Source organism: Podarcis filfolensis (genome assembly GCF_964270895.1).
Source record: "Podarcis filfolensis genome assembly, chromosome: 2".
In the NCBI taxonomy this organism is placed as follows: domain Eukaryota; kingdom Metazoa; phylum Chordata; class Lepidosauria; order Squamata; family Lacertidae; genus Podarcis; species Podarcis filfolensis.
The window spans coordinates 73,648,087-73,671,405 of record NC_139605.1 but is presented as its reverse complement, the minus strand read 5'-3'; the positions used below and the strand labels follow the sequence as shown (position 1 = coordinate 73,671,405).

The window sequence follows — 23,319 nt, the reverse complement described above, 5'->3', positions numbered from 1 at the left end:
TCACGTCTTCAATAAAAACATGTTTTTAAGGTCAAAATGAAGCATCAGGCCTGCAGTTCAAGCATCAGCATGTAGATACTCATGAATCAGCAAAGCTCCTATCTTGTTGTTTTATTAATACAGAACAGTGCTTTAAAGGAAGTTGATTAAATTAGAGAGTTGGGTTTTGGTACAGGCTTGCTTGTATCCTTTTGAAAATTATGACTTAGCTCTCTTTGTTGATTAAAATGCAAGCATATCTGGATTTTAACCAGGCATCCGTTTTGAAGAGAGATCGCTCAGACAAGGCCATCCCTTATCAGATGTAGGTTTTCATGGCAAAGTATGCATTTTTCTTTTATTCATTTGCAAGTTGTATTGCTTTGTATTATTACGCATTTATATAAACAGCACACCATCTCACCCACCCTACCCTTATAACTTTTTCCGAAAGCTAAAAAGAAATTAAACAGGAAGAAATAGTTAAATGTGAACACGGAGGGCGGGAGAGAGAATTGGTGCAGTGCCACAGCATGGAAATGGGTTGTCCAGTCACTGGTACCATTTGTGAGATGGCCGAGGACATCCACTGCATTCTGAATGACGCTGTTGCTGACGCTGCTGCCTCTCAGGGGCTGCCAACCACATTGTCACTACTGTGGTGTGTTTGCCATGCCTGGTCCTTAAGGTGCTTGGAGCAGCCAACAACACCATCCAGATTGCGGCTGTTGGGGCTGGCTAGGCAGGTATAAGGAAGATGAATGGGAATGACATAGTTTCTCTTCCTCCAATCCCAGAGGACCAAGCTACTGCTGCTGGTGGTGCTTTTGGTTTATGCATGAAGCAGGAAGCAGGAGACAGCCACAAGAAACCCATGGCCACTTTGTAAGTGGTGCAGCTTCTTACCTAGGGAAGAACAATATATAGATGACCAGAACATGCATTTTCCTCCTCTGTATGTGGGCTAATTGAAGGAGTCATGTGTTGCTACAACACTTCCTTCTGGTCAGAGGGGCAATAATACTATTTCCCCAGTACTAAATTTCCCACATATTTCTCCTTGTAGGCTATTTTGTTCTGGAAAAAATAAAGCATTATGCCTGAGCTCCCTAGTGAATAGCACCCTTGTATTGTAAGAGAATAATGGCGAAATGGAAGCAATCTGTTTTACAGAGAGCTGGTTATTTAAATTCCACCTACTGAATACTTGTGTGCCAGACAAGCTGTTGACATTTGAATTCTCTCTCCCCCCCCCCCCCCAAATGAGGTTTGTTTTGTGGTATTCGGTGAAATCACCAGAAATCTGCTATGGCTTTGGGAGATCATGTGAGTGCCTAGAAAGTCTGAGGGAAGCTTTTAGTCTGGAGAGAGAGAGAGAGAGAGAGAGAGAGAGAGCGAGAGAGAGAGAGAGCACTCCTGTTCAGAGAGATTGTAGTGCTGTGAAGCTGATCTGTAGTCATAAAGAACAGGTCTCCTGAATGCTTATATCAGCAAACAAGTTTGACCTGGGACCTTTTATAAGGATCAGGGAGTGCTATCTATTGTGCTATCTACTGGTGCGTGTGACATGCTGGCTTCTTGGTGCATGAATACTGCATTTGCCTAGTATGAGTACGGTTTCCTCGTTCCGGCCAGAGCAGAATCTTTGCACCACCACTTGTTCAAGAGGTGCTGCTGTTTAGCCAAGTTCTTTGACCAAGCCCTTCCTGTGTTGGCCATTATATGACCTATTAATCCTGAACTCCCTCTGTTGCTTGTGATTAGGTGAGGTTTATATTGCAGAAGCTAGTCAACGAGGTTATTTACAACAGAATATAAGACCTTATTCACAGTTAAGATTTCTAGGGACTTGCACTGATCAGTTATATTTGCTGTGCAATATTTTAAAAATTACAGAGCTCAGAAAAGGAGTTGCCTCTATAACAAGTGACTCTCCCATCTTTGCTTTATCCCTGATCTAGTAAGGTCCACTTTAGGGCCAGTCCTCTCAGAACTGATTTCTACTGTTCAAATACTGTACAGGCAATTCTGCTTATTTACACTTGCCACAAAAAGGGGTAGGATAACAAATAAGTCAGTTTTACAGACGATTCTTGCACTAGGGTATTTAATTCATTTCTTATACGGAGATGAATTGCATATAGTATTTTCAGAAGGCTGGAATAGTTTTCACAGAGAATTTAGTTGTAAATTCTGAAAGTTTCAGAGAAGTAGAGGGAACACACCCAATAATGTGTGTGTGTATCTATCGCACACCCTACTGTTCAGTGTTTTTCCCCCTGCAGGATTAATAGTTGAGTGAATTGCCAGTTTGTAAGAGGAGGGACCAAAGGTCATGAATTCTTCACATAGGAAGGGTGGTGCCAAGCTTGCAACACTAATCTTTGCTTTCTCAGCAGTTAAATTGCCATGCCAAAGAGTTTAAATCCCCTTTGGTGAAAGGAGTGGAGATTGTGTTAAAAGGTTTGAATGGGTGGAATTTATCTCCCCTGTTAGAAGTTGCAAGGCTGTCTCAAAAAGATGCTAATTCAAGCATCCATTTAAAAGGCATTATTTGGATTGCTGGGCCATGAGAGTCTTTCCTTTAAGGTCATGTATTTTAACTTCTAATATAATAATGACCAGTTTAAAAGCCCCACCCCACAATAAAGGAAAACGTATTCAGAATTCCATGGTGGGATGGATTACGATGTACAGGTATTTAGGGGTGACTTTCCGCTAACTGCTACCATGACTGAACCAGAAATCAACCATGGTTGATACCAGAAAGAAATGAGATTCTGACTAAACGTTAGGAAGAATTTTCTGACAGTAAGAGCCATTCAGCAGTGGAAGTGGTGGCCTCTCCTATCTATCAGCGATTCTTTAGCTGTGATTCCTGCATTGCAGGGAGTTACACTGTTGGGTTCTCTCCCAACTCTACGGTTCTAGGCTGGAGTTAGAATAGAGAGCGTGACAATTGTTCCAAGTGTGGCTGGTTAGAGCCTGTTGGCTCTCCTTTCCTTATTGCAGCCAGGGCGTAGCCAGGAGGGGCCAGGGGCAGCTGCCTCCCCCCCCAAAAAAATCTAGAAAATAAAATTAAAATAACTAGCTGACCAATTGCATCACAGATATTTCAGTTCTGCTCCCCCTAACATAAAGCCTGTCTCCCAATAAATCCTGACTACGCCCATGTCTGCACTCCAGCGCAAAATGCAGCTGGGTGCCATTTTGGAAGAAGCACAGAAACCATCCAGACCTTGTTTCTTTCCGTAGTTAAATTTGATCATGTAGGTTTTGCTGATAGGCACAACCTTAAAAAAAAGTACTGCTTAATGATGTGTTCTGCAGAGTGGAATGTACAGAACATCCTGTTTAGTGCTAGAAGGCAAACTTTGACATTAGAACTACTGTATTAGAACTTCATACATCTGGAACTATTAGAGCTTGTACTGCAACTTAAACTGGATTTCTGAGCTGTAGGGAGACTGTGTACAAACAGTCCCCGCCCATATTTATTCTTATCTTAATTGCAAATTGTTTTTTTAAAAAACATATCTAAGGTTCTCTGGCTTCCTCCCCTGCATCCTGTATACACTGACTTTTCTAACCTTTATGCCTTACTAAATTGACTGACACACTCCTTTCTCCCCATCCCGTCCCAAACCCAAATAAGGCTATGTAAATATCGTAACATGGCTAATATTGATCCAAGCTAAGCTGGGGTTAGTCCTCTCCAATTGTCTACAAACTGGTCTCAGACTGGCTCCATGTCAAATTCTATATCCACTCAATAGTGAAGGAAGGCAGCTGAATTTAAACGAATTTAAAGCTAAGATAGCAAATCTCAACACAGAGAATAACAATGGTTGTGCCTGGCAAATAGAAATCTGTAACTGAAATATGAAAACTACAGTCACAAATATACCTTCATGCATGCAGCACAAGACTAAAAAAGAGAGAATGCAGCCACCATAATCAGATTAGCAAGATTCAAAGTTATTTGAGTTGACTCATTCCAAACTGATGTGACTGTTTTGACTCTACAGTTTCTCATCTCAGCAATTCTAGGGCTGCAGAAAGAAACGGAAAGGAAGTGAAATGTCTCAGTGGGGGGAGCTAGGGTTAGTAGGGTGATTACTGCAGAGCAAGCCCACTGGCTTGTTTGAAATATTTCAGTGGCATTAATATATTACATATCTGAGGGCAAGATTTCCAGTGTACATTGGTCTTAGTTGCATAGGTAGGGAAGAGAGAGAGAGAGAGACTTTTTGAAAGCCCCAAGTTGGAAATAGGTTTAAGTTGGCACACACTTAGACCTGAACTCCACAATAATATCCAGTTTCCTTGACCCTCCCTGGGGTGAAAGAAACTTGCTTCTCTCCATGAAGATCCCTCTTGGATTACAAGGCGAACAGAGCTGCCACTCAGCTCCTTGTCTCTCCCAAAGATCGGAGCAGCCTCTCTAGCACTTGGGTAGGCAAACTAAGGCCCAGGGGCCGGATCCGACCCAATCGCCTTCTAAATCCGGCCCCTGGATGGTCCGGGAAGCAGCGTGTTTTTACCTGAGTAGAATGTGTCCTTTTATTTAACATGCATCTCTGGGTTATTTGTGGGGCCTGTCTGGTGTTTTTATATGAGTATAATGTGTGTTTTTATTTAAAATGCATCTCTAGGTTATTTGTGGGGCCTGCCTGGTGTTTTTATATGAGTAGAATGCGAGCTTTTATTTAAAATGCATCTCTGGGTTATTTGTGGGGCACAGGAATTCATTCATTTTTTATTTTATTTTTTCAAAATATAGTCTGGCCCCCCACAAGGTCTGAGGGACAGTGGACCAGCCCTCTACTGAAAAAGTTTGCTGACCCCTGCCATGAACCAAGTGCCTTAGGCTTATTGGTTGTTTTCACCAACCTTGAGGGTGGCACAAGACATAACCTGTCAAATTTTGTAATATAGCTCAAGTCTGTCTTATCCTGAACTAGTTCGGACCACAGCTGAGTGTTGCAGCACTTACTCTGCATGCAGAAGGTCCTGTGTTCAGTGGGGCTGGCATTGCACCCTGCCTGAAACCTGGAGGGCTGCTGTCAACCAGGGTCAACAGTGCTGGACTAGATGGGCCTAGTGGTCTGACTAAGGCAACTTCCTAGGATTACAGGGCCTGCTGCCACAATGCAAGGAGCACACTGCTCAGTTGGTACCAGTCAGCAAAATGAGTCTGAGCGTCGCTCATTCCACACAGGCCTCTCCTGGAGCAGGACCTGAGCCTGAAGCGGAAGTGGACAAGGCTTAGCTATGCCTTTTGGCTTTCTCCTCTTGGAGGAATGTTGGAATGCCTGTCATGCAGTTGCTAAAGGCACCGGGGCCTCTGTCACCAAAGGAAGCGGCACACCTAGTTGGCAAACATTTGACTTGCTTTCGATTTGTATTATTTGGAGCCGTGTGAGACAAAGGGCGGGATTTGCAGACAAAAGTGGCAGACAGCATTCAAGAAGTTTTGAAATCTAGGAGAGCAATTACTAATAAGATTGAGCTATGGGCAGTTTGATTCTTTTTAAGAGGGTGGAGATTACATGGGAGAAGGGGGGGGGGGAGTGACCAGAGAACAGTCAGGTAATAGCATTGCTTGCTTTTTAAACAAGGAAGCAGAAATGCAAAGAATGTGCTTTTGGCATTACTCTTTTCTTCTTTGTCTCTCTCAAGAACCAAAGGTGTCCCGTTGAAGTCATGTTGTCTTCCCAAGCACTCGTTCATCCCTTGTTCTGAGCAAATGGTTTGCACCCACCCCATATGAACAAACTGTTCACCCAAGAATGCTCCTGGATTTCTGTATCTGTTGAAGTGAACTCTAACCCATTCAGCTTCATGCAGTAATAAATCTGTTAGACTTTGAGATGCTCCTAGACTCTGCCATAAGCTATCAAAGAGTCAGTGGCTACTCCAGAATTTTCTGTGCACTTTGTTTTCAAAGCATTCCTCCCCCCCCCCTTTTTTTACAGATGTAAACTTATGATCTATGTCAGAAATGACATTAAATAATGCTCATAGGACTTTCCCCATTAAGTTTTCAAGTACCCACCTGTAATAAACACCTTCCGCCATGCTAAATAACTGTGTTTTTATTGGGGGGGGGTGTTTCCAAGTACACAAGCAGCAAACAGTAAAATTACTTTTCACGGGTTTATATGCTGATTAATATGTATATAAATAAATATATATGTATGTAGCCAACTGCTGCCTTTCTGTATATATCTCAAGGCTTTTATATGTTACTTTTTCTTTTATCGTTTTGTTTGTATAATGCCTAATAAAGGTTTGAATAAGTAAGTATGCTGATTAATAAGAGTAGTTTCAGTCTCAGTGTACAGTCAGCCTTTCAGCACTAACAAGGTGATATATGTCCTGATGGTGTTGTGACAAGAACCTGGCTCAAGCTGCATTATAGATTGGGCCAGAACATGCTGTATAGATAGATTAACAGCAATGATCAGTGAATGGGAATTTATTGGTGCATGAGTCAGGAGATACTTGACACAGTTGAAATGTTTACTGCAACAAAGCAAAGCTCTATGGCACATGACAGTGAACAAAGGTCACTCCACTGGGGTTCTCCTGTCGCAGAAAAATTAGCCACACCTGAGTGATAATAGAATAACAATGATGATAATAAAATTTGCAGAGACTGCTCACTGTAAATATTTGTTGATGTGAGTACTGCTAAAAGCTTGCATATGCAGAGTATATGCACTTCTCATTCTGGAGTAGGAGAAACCAATGAGGGGGAAATCCTCCAAATCAGGTGAATAGTCACCTGGTGGATAAGGGATGGGTGTGTTTCTGTGTGTATATATGGTTTTAATTTTCTTTTAGTTCATTTATATTCAAGGCAACATGCATGAGGTTCTGAGGTGGTTTCCCATCCCAGCATGGACCAGAGAGACTGGCTTAGTTTTAGCAAGGTGGCTGCATCATTGCCCTCAGCCCATGCCCTAGCTGACAATTAGGCCTAACCTACATGGGTTACCAATTTGATTAGTTTGGGCCCTGAAACTCGATTCTTATGTCACCAAAATGATACCCCGACTTCAGTGCTGCCTCAGTTCCCAAACGGATAGCCCTTCCCCCAAAAGACAGTGGTACTTCCAGGCTACTCAAAAGCTGAAATTTGGCACATATGTAGTCTAAGTCATTCCAAGTACAAGATACGTCTCAAAACAGGGCAATGTCACAAAAGAGGGGGCATGAAGTGTACTCCTGAATATATTCCTTATAATCCAGCACAGAGCAAGCCAGTCTGCACATAGAACAGGGTGTTGAAGTTTTTGGAGTTGGCTCCTTTCCTTGACTGAGATTTGGGGTAGGGGGCACTTTTAGCTGCAGCCAAAAACATAGATCACCACTTGCAAAATATGAAGGGGTATGTGCATGTGATGTATAAATACCTGAACTACCGTGGACAAATTTGACTTGCTCCGTTAGTTCAGACTCCAGGGTAGCTAATCCTTTTGCTTCATAGAAATGTTCAAGACAAATTATTAAAATTCAAGCCTGATTGGTTGTGATGTCAAGGGGTGACTTTTAGGGACTTCAAGGGAATGTTGCGATGGGCAAAACATATTATTTTTAGCACAATTACAAAACAACAGGCAAACCCTTGAGAACCAGCTGCAAGCTTCATCTTCAAATTAAAGCAGAAAAAGGAGCACTGTGAGTTTTAGGATGCTTCTGAGCTGTTTCCACGTCAGCTCTCAACTATGACAACTATTTCATCCTGTTGGCAAGTTCAAGTATCTGCAGCAGCCCTCTCTGTTCAAGCTGCAATCGAAACCTGTAAACAAATGCGTAAGTGGAGTCATGAGCATTGAAGCTGCTTCAGATGGGCCTGCAGGTACAGGGGGCATAGGGGGGCTGGTTTTCATTTTGTGTGAGAGGGCAATAATCTGAAAGGAAGTTTCTTGTGGGCTGAAGTCAAGGCTTTGTTTTCTCCCATTTACTCTGTGGGAGGTCTTGAGGGACATGATCGGATGGGTGTTCTTCAGGGTTAGGCAGACGTCAGAGTAACATAATAGCTAAGGGAATCAGCTGCAAACCAGGAAGTCTCTTGTTCCCATCCTCACCTCTCCCGTGAAAACTTTCTTGGTAGCCCTTAGGCAGGCTGTGTCTCTTCTCAGCCTCACTGCATCTGCCGTGTGAGGATAATAATACTGAACAACCCTTCAGGATTATTTCAACAACTACAGTATTTGAATAAAGAGGTTTATGAATGTGAGGCAGTAGCAATATTTTTGTTTGGAAGAGCTGTAAGTTAGACAGCCCTGATTTTGTGTGAGATCTCATATGTTGTTTATTATAATGTTCTTAAGCAGTAAGCGCCCGAGTTTGACTTAAAGCACCTTACAATAACATTTTAGAAGTAGGGACTTGTGCCCAACAGCAAGTTGCTCTGCTGTGCCAAAAATAACAATAGCAATAAAAAAAATAGTTGGAGTGTTATTTAGTTTTGGGGAAGAAGAAGCTGGTTTGTTCCAAGAAGAGGGTTTTGTTGTTGTTGTTCTCTCTGATAGTAAAGGAGCTGTACTCTGAAATATAATTTCCAGCTGCCCATTTAAAACTTTCTTTTTTTGACAGATCATGATCGAGTTTTGCCCTGGTGGAGCAGTGGATGCTACCATGCTGGGTAAGTGACATGAAGCATCTTAACAATGAAGCCCCTTTTAAGGTCTTTCAGCACATTGAATGTGTTCTGGTCGTTCCTCCCACTCCCATCCCTGCAGGAAAGCGGAGTATTAGGTTTCTGTCCAAAACATGCATGTGAACAGGCTGAAACTGATCATGTGCACGCATCAGGGATTAGGGAGGGGGAAGACATCTGCCATCGAGGAGGGTATTATTTTCCACGGCTTGACTCAGACCCAACACAAGAAGCAAGCATGTGGCTGCTGTGCTTGCCCAGACTTACTGGGAATGATTACTCCATGTTATAGTATTTGGGGGTGAATGTGAGGAGAAGGGGTCACAGCAGCTACTGCTTTTAAAAGAGCAAGCCCACACAAAGGCTGTCTTGTAGCGATGGGACATAGCTTAGATTTGCTCTGGCTGAGTTTTCAAGAACAGTAGCTATGGCAGGGGGTTGTGTGAGTTTGCCAATCTTCCTGGAAGGGGGAGAAAGGGAGCTTTCATTTTCTCAGGATCTGAGTCTCCTGTTTAATCAGGCAAAGCATATCTCATTTCACAGGTACCCTCCAGGTTTGGGGATTTGCTTTTAGAGGAAAATGGGGGAGCAGGAGGGGGAACTGAGCTATATTTCAAAGGCCTAGATCATGTCTGGCATCTATGCTCCAGGCAGCAGGTGGTGAAGCTACGTACTCTTACAGGAGGCAATGTACAGAGGTCACAAGTCTAAACTCCCAGCCTGTGGTTTTCAGGAAAGAAGGGCTGGGACATTAAATTCATGACCAGTCATTGGGGTGGGGGTGGGGAGTTGATTCTCACTGTGGTGAATGAATTCCAAGTGTCCATTTTGTATTTGTTATGAATTTCCCTCCGTCACAGCTAACCACACAGACAGTTGGGATGCAGAGGATTGGCATCCTGCAAATTCTCTTGGACAACTTTTGGTATCTTTGGGAAACCTATTCAGTGGTATTCAACTCTGTCTTACTCAGAGCAGTCTTACATGGAAATTAAGGGACATACCCTGAGTAAAACATAATTGAATTTCACCCTTCGGGAGAAGCATAGGAGCAGAAATGCTTGCCCTGAAAAAGTGATCTCCTTACCGCTACATTGAATTCTGCCCATATATCTGAGGGAATGCCAGCTCCATTTTCTTTTTCCCTCAGGGTCCACCTACATCTGGGATGGGGAGCCAGTGGCCCTCCAGGTGTTCTTGGGCTCAAACTCCCATTGCCCCCATCTAGCATGTGGTCCAGCAAAATCTGGGGGGTCGCAGGGTCTCCATACCTGGCCTAAAATCACTATTTCCCTTTAATCAAAGTAGGTGAAAGTGAAACCACCCACTGAAACAAATACGGCTTTCCCAATGTCCAAAGCAAAGGCTTATTGCTCATGAACAGAAACAATTGTCTTGAAACGCCTCATCTACATTCGCTGTGTTCTAGTAGAGCAAGATTAAATATTGTATGTTTGTCGTATTTTACTCTCAGCCTAGTGGTTATGTGTTAGGGCTATGAGCTTTGATATGTTGCATGTACAAATTAATCAGTGAAATGTTTAACTTCAGAATAATCTCTGCAATGGTTTCCCCCTTTCAGTTCATAAGCAAAGCTGGCAGATATTTTGCACCTCAGAATAATCCACTGCCATTTCCCTTTTCTTTTTTAAATCTGAGGGAATGTTGTCTTTGGCAGAAAAAAGGTTGCTCACCCCTGATGTATATACAGTTGTTAATTCAAACTCAGGGCAAAAGTCAACCCTGTTCCATGAAGCTAAATTTAGGAGCCTTTTCCGATTGCCTCTGTTTTGTAGAACTGGATCGAGGCTTGACCGAACCCCAGATCCAAGTGATCTGCCGCCAGATGCTAGAAGCCCTAGACTACCTCCACAGCAAGAAGATAATCCATCGGGACCTGAAGGCAGGCAACGTGCTGCTGACCCTGGATGGAGACATCAAGCTTGGTGAGGCAAACTAGTTAGCCCTTGTGTAAGATGGGTGCAAAGCTGCTTCCTGCACACAGTGAGATGAGTGGCTGAAAACAGTGGCTGCAGCTTTGTTGTTGTTGTTGTTGTTGTTGTTGTTGTTGTTGTTTTAAAAACAGCAACTGTAAGAGCTGTTGTGTGACCACATGAGAAAATTATGCATGCTTGGCTGCTGTAGAATAATCATTTGTTAGGTTTGTTGTCTCTCCACCCTTTTCCTCTGAGCAGCTGGGAGCCACGTTGTAGCCTTGCAACATCCCTGAGGGGTCATTTGAGCAGAGAGACAGAGACCTACTGAAAGCTACCCAGTAAGCTTCCTGGCCAAGCAGGGATTTTCAACCCTCTCTCAAGAAGATCTCAAACAGTGTATTTACTTAGAAGTCAGTCTCAGTACATTCACTGAGACTTACTCCCAGGTAACTGTGCATAGAATTAGACACAACAAAAAGCAGAAACAATGTTAACTGGAAATACCAGTGGGGCCTCAAACAAAGCAATGTGGAGTGGTGCTCAAGCAATGTGGAGTGGTGCAAATTCTATACTGCAGTCAGTTAACAATGTGGTCTTTCAAAATACTCCATTACATTCAATTTATCCCACCCTCAGAATAACCAGTTAGGATCTGATATCTGTTCATATTCCTCTTTGGACTGTCTTGATGGATGCCCCTTAGAGAAGGTTTTCCTATTATGTTTGTACTTTTGCAAACCTTTGAGTTTCCAGAAACATATTTATAACCTAGAATCAGTCAGTGTTGACATCAGCTAAATCTGTGAATGGAGAGGTGCTGAGGGTTATTCTTTTCCGCTTAATTAGAATATTTTTCTATCTTCACCCTAAAATTCGTAGGGTTCTAAAAACTGTGATGAAGTTACTTTGCACGGTACACTTTTCAAAGACCCTCCTTTTATAAACGGGATTGTGCTGATTAACTCTGGATGTGGACATAAATCCTCTGCAGGCAAAATCAGTTTGATGCAGGCAGGCAGAAGGACATAAGAAAGCAGTTGCTTGCTATGGTAATGTGCTGCAAGAAGCCTGAAGTGATCTTCCTGGCATGGGAGCAAAGTTCAGTTTCCGTATCAGAAGTTTGTCTCTTTTGCTGATGCTAGCTGTGATGATCCCCTTCTGAGAAGGTTTTCATTAGAATCACAGAATCATAGAGTAGGAAGTGACCACAAGGATCATCTAGTCCTGCGATGCAGGAATATTTCACCCAACGTGGGGCTGAAACTCATGCTCTACTGACTGAACTACACAGGGATGTTAGCATACTTTGAACTTTGGCCTTCCCTTTGGCTCCTGCTCAGAGTTGCTGAGCTAAAATTATGCCAGTTCCTCCTCTTTGAATGATAGTACCCACCAGAATGGATGTTCTTCAGAATGGGGATAGGTTGTATTGGGTCCAGAAAGATTTAAAACAAAACAAAAAACCAACAACAAATCTGGGGTTATCATCTGCAGAATTTAAAGGGGAGACTGATAAATGCAACTTTTTTCATTCTATATGGGATTGTGTATAAATTAATGTCTGCCACAGGAATTGGCATGTTTTCTGTGCAAGCTGGAGAGGGTGTAGTTTGTTAGCGAGGACAGGGTGACGTTTCCTACACTTCATCACCTTTTCAGTGGAAATTTTCTAGAAAGAGGAGGAAGAATAACCCTTAACACAAAATAGAACTGCAGACAACAGCAGGAAGCAGGAGAAAACAATTGATGGTTTGTTAGGATTTTGCTGAGGTTTCTAACTACTTAACTGTTAAAATAAAGTGCTCCCCTAACCCGATGGGAAATGAAAGGGCTTCCTTTAGCATCCCCTGTTATTGTGGCAGAATAAAATAAATAAATACAATTACCTTCACTTTGGTGGGGCACAGTTAGCAAAAATCTGGTACAGTATTTAAACTTCCGACCCTCATTGGGACAGTCTCTTTTGTCGATGTGAGATGGATTTTGCTCCATGTGATTATTATGCATGTGTCGTGGATACCTAGAACTCCTCTGTTTGTTGAAATCACATTCCAGTTTGCATCTGCTGATGAAAAATGTGTCCAGCTACAAGTAGCCCTAGAGCTTGTCCACACTTCTGCTTATCCCGCGCCTAGAAAGCACAGGTCTGAGTGGTTTTCCCTTTGCCCCACTCCTTTCCCGGGGAGACAAGAGGGAGTGTGGATAAGCCCTTGCACTGTGTCAGAACCTTAGCCTAGGGCCTAGGCATTGTCCTGGCCACTTTGATAATCTTAATTGTTTTCAGAGAGTCTCTTGGTGACGGAAGGTAGCTCTTTGCTTGAGCTGCTTAAGGCACACAAACACCTTGCAGCTGGTATCAGAGGATTTAACATGATCAAACTCTTTTCAGCGGATTTTGGAGTATCTGCCAAAAACATGAAGACTTTGCAAAGACGGGATTCCTTCATTGGGACACCATACTGGTGAGTAAATGAATTCAGATTTGCAAGATGCGTGAAAAGGCTACCACCAAATAAGGGCATATATATTCCAACTCAAGAATGAAGGTGCTACCTGCCTCTTGGCTGAATTGTAAACTATCCACATGAGTGGAAGTGTGTGTCAGAGAATGTGTGGCCATGTGTATATGCCGTGTGCTTGGTGTTTTACTCCTGGGGTCCCCCAAATGGCACCTGTGGGCACCCCAGCACCATCAGGCACCTGCCAAGGTCCCCAGCCCCTCCTAGCCTTTTTTAAAAATTGAAATGTTTTTTGCCATGGTGGGCTGTTGCCTGTTTTTTGCCTGCATTTCATTTGTTTTTGTTTTTTTGGAGGCGGAGCGTTGTAGGTGTTCTGCCTCTTTTCAATGATGTGTGTCTGAGTATGACATGTTTTTCTTCTGCAAAACAGATATTTTGTGGTGCTCGTAATGGTTTCTTTGGTTTCCAAAGGTGCCCCTGGGCTCAAGAAGGTTGAGGATCTCTGTTTTACTCTCAGTGCTGTGCAATTACATCTTTGTGTGTATTTTAATGAATTGAATCATAAGAGATTCATAAGAGTGCACATGTCTGCTGGCCCTGGAGGTTGGTGGGAGACAAGCTGGGCCAGTGGTTGCCACATTTGGGCTCAGAAGGCAGGAACCGGCCAGTTGGCTGGCTAGGGGTACATGCCGTGCTTTGCCCACCAAGATTCCCTCCTGTTGAGTTGAGCCCTGCCTGCCTCCTCCCTGGACCCTCCTCACTACAAAGTGCTTCAAGCATAGGGGAAGACAAAGAGTACATCAACAAACTTGCACAGGGGGGAAACTATGCTGAGAGTCCTGCATTGCTGGGGGTTGGACTAGATGATTCTTGGGGTCCCTTCCAAGTCTCCAATTCTATGAGTCTATGCAAATATGCAAGAGGCTGCAAACCTAGATGAAAGGCAGCTTTTAATTATTGTTTTATGTGACATCAGTGAAAATGCTACAAGTCCCGTAACTGGAATGAAATGTTGACGAATCTAGGCCATTCTCTCTCCCTGCCCCTCTCTTTTACTCCCTACCACTTGGTGGAATGTCCTTTTTGAAGCAGTTCCAAGTGTATGAGAGCAGTGATTCACTCTAGGAATTTAATCTCTAAATCAGCCACGTTGCTAAGGGGATGCAATCAGTGAGCATTAATTTGCCATCTAAAGCAACATCCAGGCCAGATGTCATTGGCCTGCTGGTTTTCTGTCACTTCAGCCTGTTGAGAATGGAGAGATGAATGGTGGTTGCCGGAGGGGGGCGGGTGAACTGGATACTGTCTTTAGCCGATAGATTTAACCATTTCCATGTCCCATTTATTGCAATGGGAGAATTACGTGAGTGCTCAACTCTCCAGTAAAAATCAGTGTGACCTATAAGTGCTTAACTCTGGATAGATCATGCCAAGGGCAGCAGAAGAGACTTCTCCCCAATTTATTAAAAAACTAGCTGCAGAGTCATATTTCTGATGCTTACAACTGACTCTAGGCTAATAACTGATTAAATATATAGATTAGCTGGGGTGGGGAGGTGTTCTTCAGAACCACTGATCAATGGTAATATGTTGGTAGCAGAGCACCCTATTCTTTGTTACTTTCTTTTTAGGATGGCTCCTGAAGTGGTGATGTGCGAGACCATGAAAGACACCCCCTACGACTACAAAGCTGACATCTGGTCCTTGGGCATAACTCTGATAGAAATGGCCCAGATAGAGCCTCCTCATCATGAACTCAATCCCATGAGGGTCCTGCTGAAAATAGCCAAATCTGATCCTCCCACTCTTAACTATCCCTCAAAGTGGTGAGAAGACCTTTTTTTTTAGTGCATTTGCACTTGTGGGTCTGTGAGAGGGAGTCTGTCGGTCGGTCGGTCTCTGTTTGTTTACCCAAACAACTGTGGGTCACCTTTGTCTAGATCAAGATAATAACAAGGACTAATTTCTTCTGTACAAACACCCATTTGTCCATGTGCTCACTGAACAACCTTAGGCAAGACCAATTTTTCAACCTACCCTATTTCCATAAAGCGCTTTCCTGAGGATGTGGGGAGATAACCCAATGTATGCCACTCTGAGCTCTTCAGAGGAAGGGTGTCATACAAACTTAGCATATAATAGCACCAGTCTTCCCCAACCTGGTGCCTCCTTGATGTTTTGAGTTGCAACCTGAGAGCCATCACTGGTCAGAGTCAGCCATGGGTGTGAAACTGGATCTGGCCCAATTCCCACCCCTCACAGGCCAACTTTCAATTCTCTACACACATCTGGCCTATACATCTTTGCCCTTTCACTCCTTTAGAGTATTCTCTGTGCGTTCTCAAAGTGTATAGATGCTGCATTGAAGTAAATACCTAGCCAGACCTTCTGGTTGTTAAAAAGAGGAGTGAACAGCCCTGAAGCTTTTTCTCTCTATGCTCCACAGTCCAAATCATACAGGATCACATTCAGTGAAAATCACTGGGTGGTAGCTTCCATGGATAAACTTGCTTGTGACACAGTTTCTGCAGTCGTGTGTAGAAAGTGCCAACAAGTTCTTTGTCCTGGCTTTACATAGAAGACAACATTGGATGGGAAAGCGCGGGGGGGGGGGCAGGATGATGTTATTATCGCTTGCCTGACAGAAGGCTTTGTATTAACACGAGCTGAAGCGTACAATTGTCCTCATGTGAGCTTGCTAACATTTGGGCTTTTTGGCATGAATTGAGAAATAGAGTGACAGCATGTAACTTGCTTCTGAACAGCTGTTGCTCCGGAGCTTTAAAGGGAAGTGCTAAATCTGTAATTAACCAGGCAACATTTCTGCGTATTCAGAAAATGTTATTGTTTTTAATATGTTTGTGCTGCTTTGTCTCAATAGCTCTTCCTTTCAACCCATTAGGGCTAAGTGAACAATAATTTGTGGCGATAATACTGGGAATATAATTGGTGTGGGCTGTGGGGTGCTTGGAACCATTTCCTCCCTTCTGAAGTTCTAGCCAACTCTGTTTGTTTCCTTGTGCATAAAGGTCTCCAGAATTTAATGACTTCCTGAAGACTGCGCTTGATAAGAACCCCGAGACACGTCCAACTGCAGCACAATTGCTGGAGGTAAGTGCAGGATCCCCAGTCAATAAATGCATAAAATAGATACATACATGAGCAACTGCTTGCAGGTTGGTAGCCCACATAGTGCAAACTTGTTTTTGGTGTGCTGATGCATAGAAAAGTTGAGCCTGTCTGCTGTAATTGTGGCTCCTAACTGGACACAAACTATACCACTGTTAGAAGGTATAGCAATGCAAATTTGACTGCCAGTGCTGACTGCTCAGCTGCCCCTTACTTTTACTGGGCCTTCCAGTTGCTTCCACCTACCCACCCTCTTACTTGACTCCAGTGTAAAAAAGGTGATTGTAATTTTCTAGCAACACTCATACAGCAGCCACCATTCCTAGATATTTCTTTATTTTGGAAAATTCTCCTTGGCTACTTTAGAACCATGCATAGCATTTGTGTGTATTTTTTCAGTTTCTGTCCAAATGGTTATGCTTTACTATGAGCCTTTGGTTAAAAAGGAAAAGTTGTCTAATCAATAGATGGAGGAGAGGGAGTCTGCATCTAATGTGGCTTGTTGGAAGAGTTCTGAGTGTATTGACTCCATGAAACAGAGTGGAAATTGGCAGTACTGTGTTGTCAACCAGGGGACGATTTCTTAATGAAGTTTGGGGCCAGTTCGCATGCTTACTTGGTTGGATGACCCTCTTTCTGTGGTGCTAGGAAGTAGATGTGCACACACATCTCTGCACTATGCATGTAATGGCACAGGTGACTTGTCTGCTGCACATGGAGGTCCAAATCTGAAGTTTATTCCTCTCCAGGAGGAAGAACAGAAAGCATAAGTGGGAATTGGGGATGCTCATGGAGCACATGTGTCATACATTAACAGTGCAGTCCTATGAATATCTCCTCTGAAATGAGCCTCGTGGAGTTCAGTGGTGCTTCCTCCCAGGTTAGTGTTAAGGACAATGCAGCCTCAACAACCTGCGCAATGTAGGCCTGCGATGTGCCTTTCCTCTGTGACGGCAAGATTAAAGTTGAACGAGGGTAAATGTGCCAACAGACTTTGAGACTATTCTGCTTAGTTTGTATAGAGGGTTTTTGCACTGTCGCCAGGTATGTTTGCACTTATGCAAGCCATCTTGGTACAGAGCACATGGAGCTCTTAAGGACCAGGTCACACACTCCTTTCAGCTGCTTGAGTTGCTCATGGGAACACTGTTCTTGTGTAAGCATTGTAATGGGGTCTGGGGGCTTATGGCTATCAAGCTGTAACAACTTCCATGTTCAAGAACATTAATATCGAAGGCCCCATCTGCACAGTCCATTTAGAGCAGTATCATGCCACTTTAAGCAGTCATGCTTTCCCAAAGGATCCTGTGAAGTGAAGTTTGTTAAGGGTGCTGAAAGTTGTTAGGAGAGCGCTACTCACCTCACAGAGCTCCCTGGGAAGATGGATTGGTGTTTAGCTACTCTCTGAATTGCAGCTCTGAGATAGGAACAGGGATCTCTTAATAACTCTCAGGACTCTTAACCAACTACAGTTCCCATGGTTCTTTGGGAGATGCTATGACTGTTCAAAGTGTCACAGTACAGCTTTCAGTCAAATCAATCAGTTTATTTGTATGCTGCCTTTCCAAAGTTAACACCATGCTCAAGGCAGCTTGCAACATATTTTTTAAAAATTGCATAGCTACAAACATAACAAAAGTAGTCATAAACACAAAGCAACAAAAGTGCACAACCAAACTGAACAATTTCCACATAGATCGTAAGATACAAAATAAAGATACAAAAAAATTAACAGCAACAGCCCCCCACAAAAAAACCCACCCTATACAAATACCCCAGGCCAAGATTCTGTTCACCAACCTCAGCTTTTGTAGCTGGAGTCAGTCAGGGCCTCGCCCTCCCAGGTCATGTGGGAAAAGACCTGCAAGGCAGGAGGGAGCAGGTCTTCCAGGACTTACAGCCAATTGCTGCTCCATGGATTGGATGTGACCCATGAGGATACATTTTTGTCTGCCTCACTGCAATCCTGCTCAGTTTTAATCAAGGTGTTTTGAAACTCTTCCCCCATAGTTTCACCTGCAAGGGAAAAAGAGAGAATTGTTCCTCACAGTTGTGAGAGAGAAGTATTCCACATCTTTGTATTTTTTTTCTACTTGGATAGTTGTTTTCTCCAACTATCTAAACACAACTGTGCCACAAACTTAGCTGAGCCCTCACAACACATGCAGGGGTCGAATTGCATTACAAAATGCCCTTCTGGTCCCTGTATTGCCTCCTGGAGAGACTGTTTTGCTCCCAAGAATACTGCCTGTGATCTAGCATGCCCATTTCAAAGCTAGAGAGGATGCAGACTGCCCATAGCACTTGTATGAGAGATTACATTTCTTATGAGTCTACTTGCATGAATGAATTTGGGCAGGGGTGAGGGGAGCAATTGAAAGTGGCCCCTGAAGTCCACTTTGAGTCATCATGACTTGGGTTGCAGGATTGTTCATTCCAATACGGTCACACGTTCTTGGTTTTCAGCATCCTTTTGTCAGCAAGGTCACTACTAACAGAGCCCTACGTGAGCTTGTGGCTGAGGCAAAGGCTGAAGTGATGGAGGAAATTGAAGACAATAGAGAGGAAGGAGAAGAGGATGACTCACCAGAATGTGCATCTGTAAGTTTCGTTCTTTCTGTCGTCTTTCATTCTTTCTATCTATCCTGTTGCATGAAGGAAACACTTCTTTTTAAGAAGGAAGGCAAACCCCAACACCTGCAGGAATACACAAAATGCTTATATTTTTCAAAAAGCTTTAACAACGAAAGCTAGCTAGATACAGAAAAGTAAACTGAGGACCACCTTTGACCTCTGCATTGACTGTGTTTTGCTTGGGAGCCACATTGTTGTTTCTCATGCAGGTGGACAGGAAAAAATGCCTCCTTGATTGGGGAGCGATTCCTCCTCACGCAGCAGCCAACAAGCCCTGAAAACAATGTGATGGGCAGAAAGCCAGCCCCTTCGCTTTCCTCTCGTGAGAGAAGTCTCCTAAGTTAATGCTGAATGTGTCTCTTCATGTGCAGCACTCACTATATGGCTAAAACGGCCACATAGGAAGATGTTGTCTGCTACCTCCTTTGCCTGACTCTGGGGTTGCAGCGCTCATCTTGCTTTATTGGCCAAGGGAGCCAGCATACAGCTTCCGGGTCATGTGGCTAGCATGACTAAGCCACTTCTGGCAAGCCAAAGCAGCACACGGAAGCGCTGTTTACCTTCCCGCTGGAGTGGTACCTATTTATCTACTTGCACTTTGATGTGCTTTCAAACTGCTAGGTTGGCAGGAACAGGGACCGAGCAACGGGCGCTCACCCTGTCGCAGGGATTCAAACCACCAACCTTCTGATCGGCAAGTCCTAGGCTCTGTGGTTTAACCCACAGCGCCACCCACGTCCCTGTGCTATTTGGGACTAAAAATGTGTTCTACGCCCTGGATCCTGCTGACTGGTATTGGGCTTGGCTTGTGCAGATAGAAGGCTATAGGAGAAGTTGTATTTGTGTGTGTGTGTTCGTTCGTTCGTTCGTTCGTTCGTTCGTTCATTCATTCATGGAAGCAGTTCAGAAACAACTGGCAAGATTAAATATGTTGTTGATGGCTGATGCCAGGGTTCCAATCTAAAAGAGGTCTGTTCTAACCCAGGGCAAGGGATGCGGGGGGCATGTTCCTTATCCTACATGGAACTTTTCTGTGGAGAAAATGAAACTGCTTCAGGCACAACACCGTTCCCTGGAGCCTGACAAACCAGACTTTGGAGTTTTTGCAGACTTCCTTCGATTGTCTAGGACTTGGACAGAAAATAGACAAAGTTTCAAGGGGGTAGTTGAAATCGCCAAGAGAGGTCCTTTTTCAACATTCATGAAAACAAACCGAAAACTCTTCTCATGGAAGCTCTAATTGTCACTGCTCTGTGTCCTACACCTGTACCCCAACCCATTGTTCCCTTAAACTCAAGCACCCAGTGCCAGTCCTGGGAAAGAAGTTAAGGAGTGCTTCCTCTCTGACTGAAGCTGCAATTAGGAAATGCAAGGGAGGTGGGGGCGTTGAGGACAAGTGGCTGTGTGTTTCCTTCTCCCTCCCAACTCTGGAACTACCTTTAGAAGTGGAAAGAGCAACACAACTGCTGTCCCTGAGGGGGTCCTCATCTGTGGAGGCTGAGGACTCGGTGTCAGGAATTGTAGACAGGTCTTCTTCACTCCTCCTTCAACTCAACCCCCAAGATGTAAGGGGGAGAGTAGAGTCTTCAAGTGTTCCTTAAAGAGCTCCCAGAGAATCCAGCGGGAAAGAGTTTCCTAAGAGACAACACTCATGACAAATTTGTAGAGCTTGTTGATGGTACTTGTTTTTTCTGCCAGTTTTATTCATGAGTTTTTATCTTCTAGCTTTTTAATTATGTAAACTGCTCTGCAACCAGTTCCGCTCTGATGAAGGATAGCATATAATAAATTTTTTAAATCAATTATTTGAAATAAAACAAAAAGTAGAAGACAAAAGATCTGTTAGTTCAAGGTTTCAATGGTTTCCTTACACTACAAATATTCAGAGGCAGAGGACATTTTGGTCTTGTTTCTTTTTTAAAAAAAACAGTACATTTCTCAATGCATATGTTTGGTATTTGACTTCTCAGTTAAGTTTTTTAAGGAGTACGAAGTCAAAATTTATGACCTTTCTTTTTCCCTTTTCTTTACTTAGCCCCTTGATGCTAATAAGAGGGACTCTTCTGTGCCAAGCCAGCTAAGTTTGCAAAAAGAGAAGTCTCCAGAAAATGGCTTGTCACTTGTGGCCAATGGACCCAAGTTGCCTCTACAGCAAGTCACTGAAGCCATAAATGGGCAGGGCAACAAGGTTTCAAAGGAAGTGGCTAGCGACGAAAAGCCAGGCAAAAACAACAGCAGTACAAACTTGTCTGGAATTGAGGATTACACAGATGAAGCCAGTGCCAAAGAAAAGCCAGACACCAGCCCCCAGTTGCTGCAACTCAACAAGAACGTTAAGCCAGCCGAGAGCATCAGTCTTGTCTACCAAAATAAGGACACTGAACCAGTAAGCAAAGATGATTCCAATGTGGGAAGCCGGCCAGAGAGCAGCCTCCTTGAGACGCCGGTTGAAGAGAAGCTCCCCAATGGGAGTTTGAGTTCTTCCTCTCAGTTTGAGGATGGCAGCTCCAAGCAGGACTCTGATTCAGGTAGCACCTCTGCCTCAGAGAGCATGGACCTCAGCATCTCCTTGTCTACCGACCTGTCCCTGAACAGAGGCAGCGGGTCCCTCTCTCTTAAGGTAAGAATTTGGGCTCAACAAGTGGGATTTGTGTAGCGTGAAAACCAGGCTTCACTCAGCAAACCTTTGAGCAAGATGTCTCTCTAACTCATTCTCCAACGAACTGATTCTATCAAGGGGTCAGGACACAAAATTTACTCCTACATGAGATAGCTGATTCTTAAAGTCTCTCCTGAGTTATCTTCCTTGAAGAGTCTGATAAAACCATTATTGGGCGGGTGGTGATAAATCTGAATGTTGTAATATATCCTAGACCCCCTGTGATTGTTAGTTCCCAACTTTAGTCACCTTTGTTCTTGTTAGGCTGTGATATAGATAGATAGATAGATAGATAGATAGATAGATAGATAGATATAGAAATATATATGTATGTAATTTTCTTTAACGGTTGGTTCACCATAATAAACATTCGATTGATTACATAGGATGCAAAAATGCAGAAGATGACACTGAAACGAACCAGGAGATTTGTTGTGGATGGAGTAGAAGTGAGCGTCACTACCTCAAAAATCATCAGTGAGGATGAGAAGAAAGATGAAGAGATGAGATTCCTCAGGCAAGCTGAAAATCAGGGGATTTTTGGGTGGGGTGGAGATATGGGCACACCAGGCTTTCTCAGAATATAGTTTTCTCTATGCTTTTCACTTTCTCCATAGAGTTGTATGAAGTGGTATGGAACCAGGGGACTCATCACGCAATATATTTTGGGCAGTTAAAAATATAGCATGAATGCTGCAGATCTGTAAAAGCATGATCTCCTTATGAGTAACAGGGAGTTATGGCCATTTCCAGAGCCTATCTGACTGCACAAATTAAGGTTGTTGCTATATGGTGTATATAGCAGCTTGTTAGAAGTGTTTGTGAAGCCAGACCTGTTTTTGTTCTGTTGCTTTTAAGTGCCAATTCTGGTGGTTCTCCTGCTTAGGGAAGTGACTGTCTTCAAATTCATAGGTTTCCTCTCTGGCATGGCAAATGGTGGACATGAGCAGTCAAGGTGCTCATCAAGGATGGTGTGGACCAAAAAACCTGGCAGCAGCACTGCCATATAGCCTGGTGCCAGACAGTGAACAGCCTTTAAACTGCTCTGGTCTGTGGTCCAGAGCCCACAACTTAGTTGTTTTTTGGCATAAAATCAATATAAATACTGACCTATGAGTTTAGGACTTTCTTTCTTTCTTTCTTTCTTTCTTTCTTTCTTTCTTTCTTTCTTTCTTTCTTTCTCTCTCCCTCCCTCCCTCCCTCCCTCCCTCCCTCTCTTCTTCTCTTCCTTTCCCCTTTCCTGAACTAGGGGATCAATAGGGACTTCACTGTAGACGTACAGCAGTTTCTGATAAGTGTCTAACAGCAAATTCAGGTACTTCTCTTCACAGAGCTGCAAAAGCATACTTTTCGAAAGCCTTACCTTGTTGATAGGTCTACAATCTAAACAAAATCTGACAGGTGACACCAACTTTCTAATCCTTGACTTAAAAATAATCAGGGGAGACCCACAACTATAGCTTGTAGCATTTGCCTGAGCCCACTGGGCTTCAGTCAGTGAGGTATGCTTCCTCATAGTTCATTGTGGGGTCATATTGTATGTCTATTTATTCAAAGTGTCTGTACAAGGAAGGTGAATAATTCAAGGCCAGCGGACAGGGAAGCAGCCCCTTCTCAATATCCTGCCTGAAAGAGAAAAGTGGTGAGAAGTGTGGCTGTGACACAAGGAGGCAGCAACTCCTTGAAGCAACGTTTCTGACACTCGGAACACTCAGTCAGTCACCCCTGTGGTTATTTTAGTATGGATTGTGCTCCTTGTCTCCCCCTCCCTTTTTTTAGCTTCCAGAGACCGCTTGCCCTGGCATTACAGGGAGAGCTGGTCCTCCGTTCCTGAACTTCTTCTCCACTTTA

The 23,319-nt window shown here is 43.6% G+C and overlaps 1 protein-coding gene across 3 annotated transcripts in view; it reads left to right on the top strand.

Moving 5' to 3' along the window:
- STK10 (serine/threonine kinase 10) overlaps positions 1–23,319 on the top strand; it is a 64,673-nt gene that overhangs the window by 28,967 nt on the left and 12,387 nt on the right. For 2 of the 3 annotated variants that reach the window (XM_083593846.1, XM_083593848.1), the window contains exons 3-10: positions 8,587–8,635; positions 10,447–10,596; positions 12,977–13,049; positions 14,678–14,872; positions 16,076–16,157; positions 18,642–18,776; positions 20,845–21,429; positions 21,855–21,985. In XM_083593846.1, the coding sequence (XP_083449972.1) occupies positions 8,587–8,635; positions 10,447–10,596; positions 12,977–13,049; positions 14,678–14,872; positions 16,076–16,157; positions 18,642–18,776; positions 20,845–21,429; positions 21,855–21,985 (1,400 nt within the window). Of the gene's footprint in view, positions 1–7,726; positions 7,847–8,586; positions 8,636–10,446; positions 10,597–12,976; positions 13,050–14,677; positions 14,873–16,075; positions 16,158–18,641; positions 18,777–20,844; positions 21,430–21,854; positions 21,986–23,319 lie in introns of those variants that run through there. The other variant, XM_083593847.1, reaches the window with a different exon arrangement.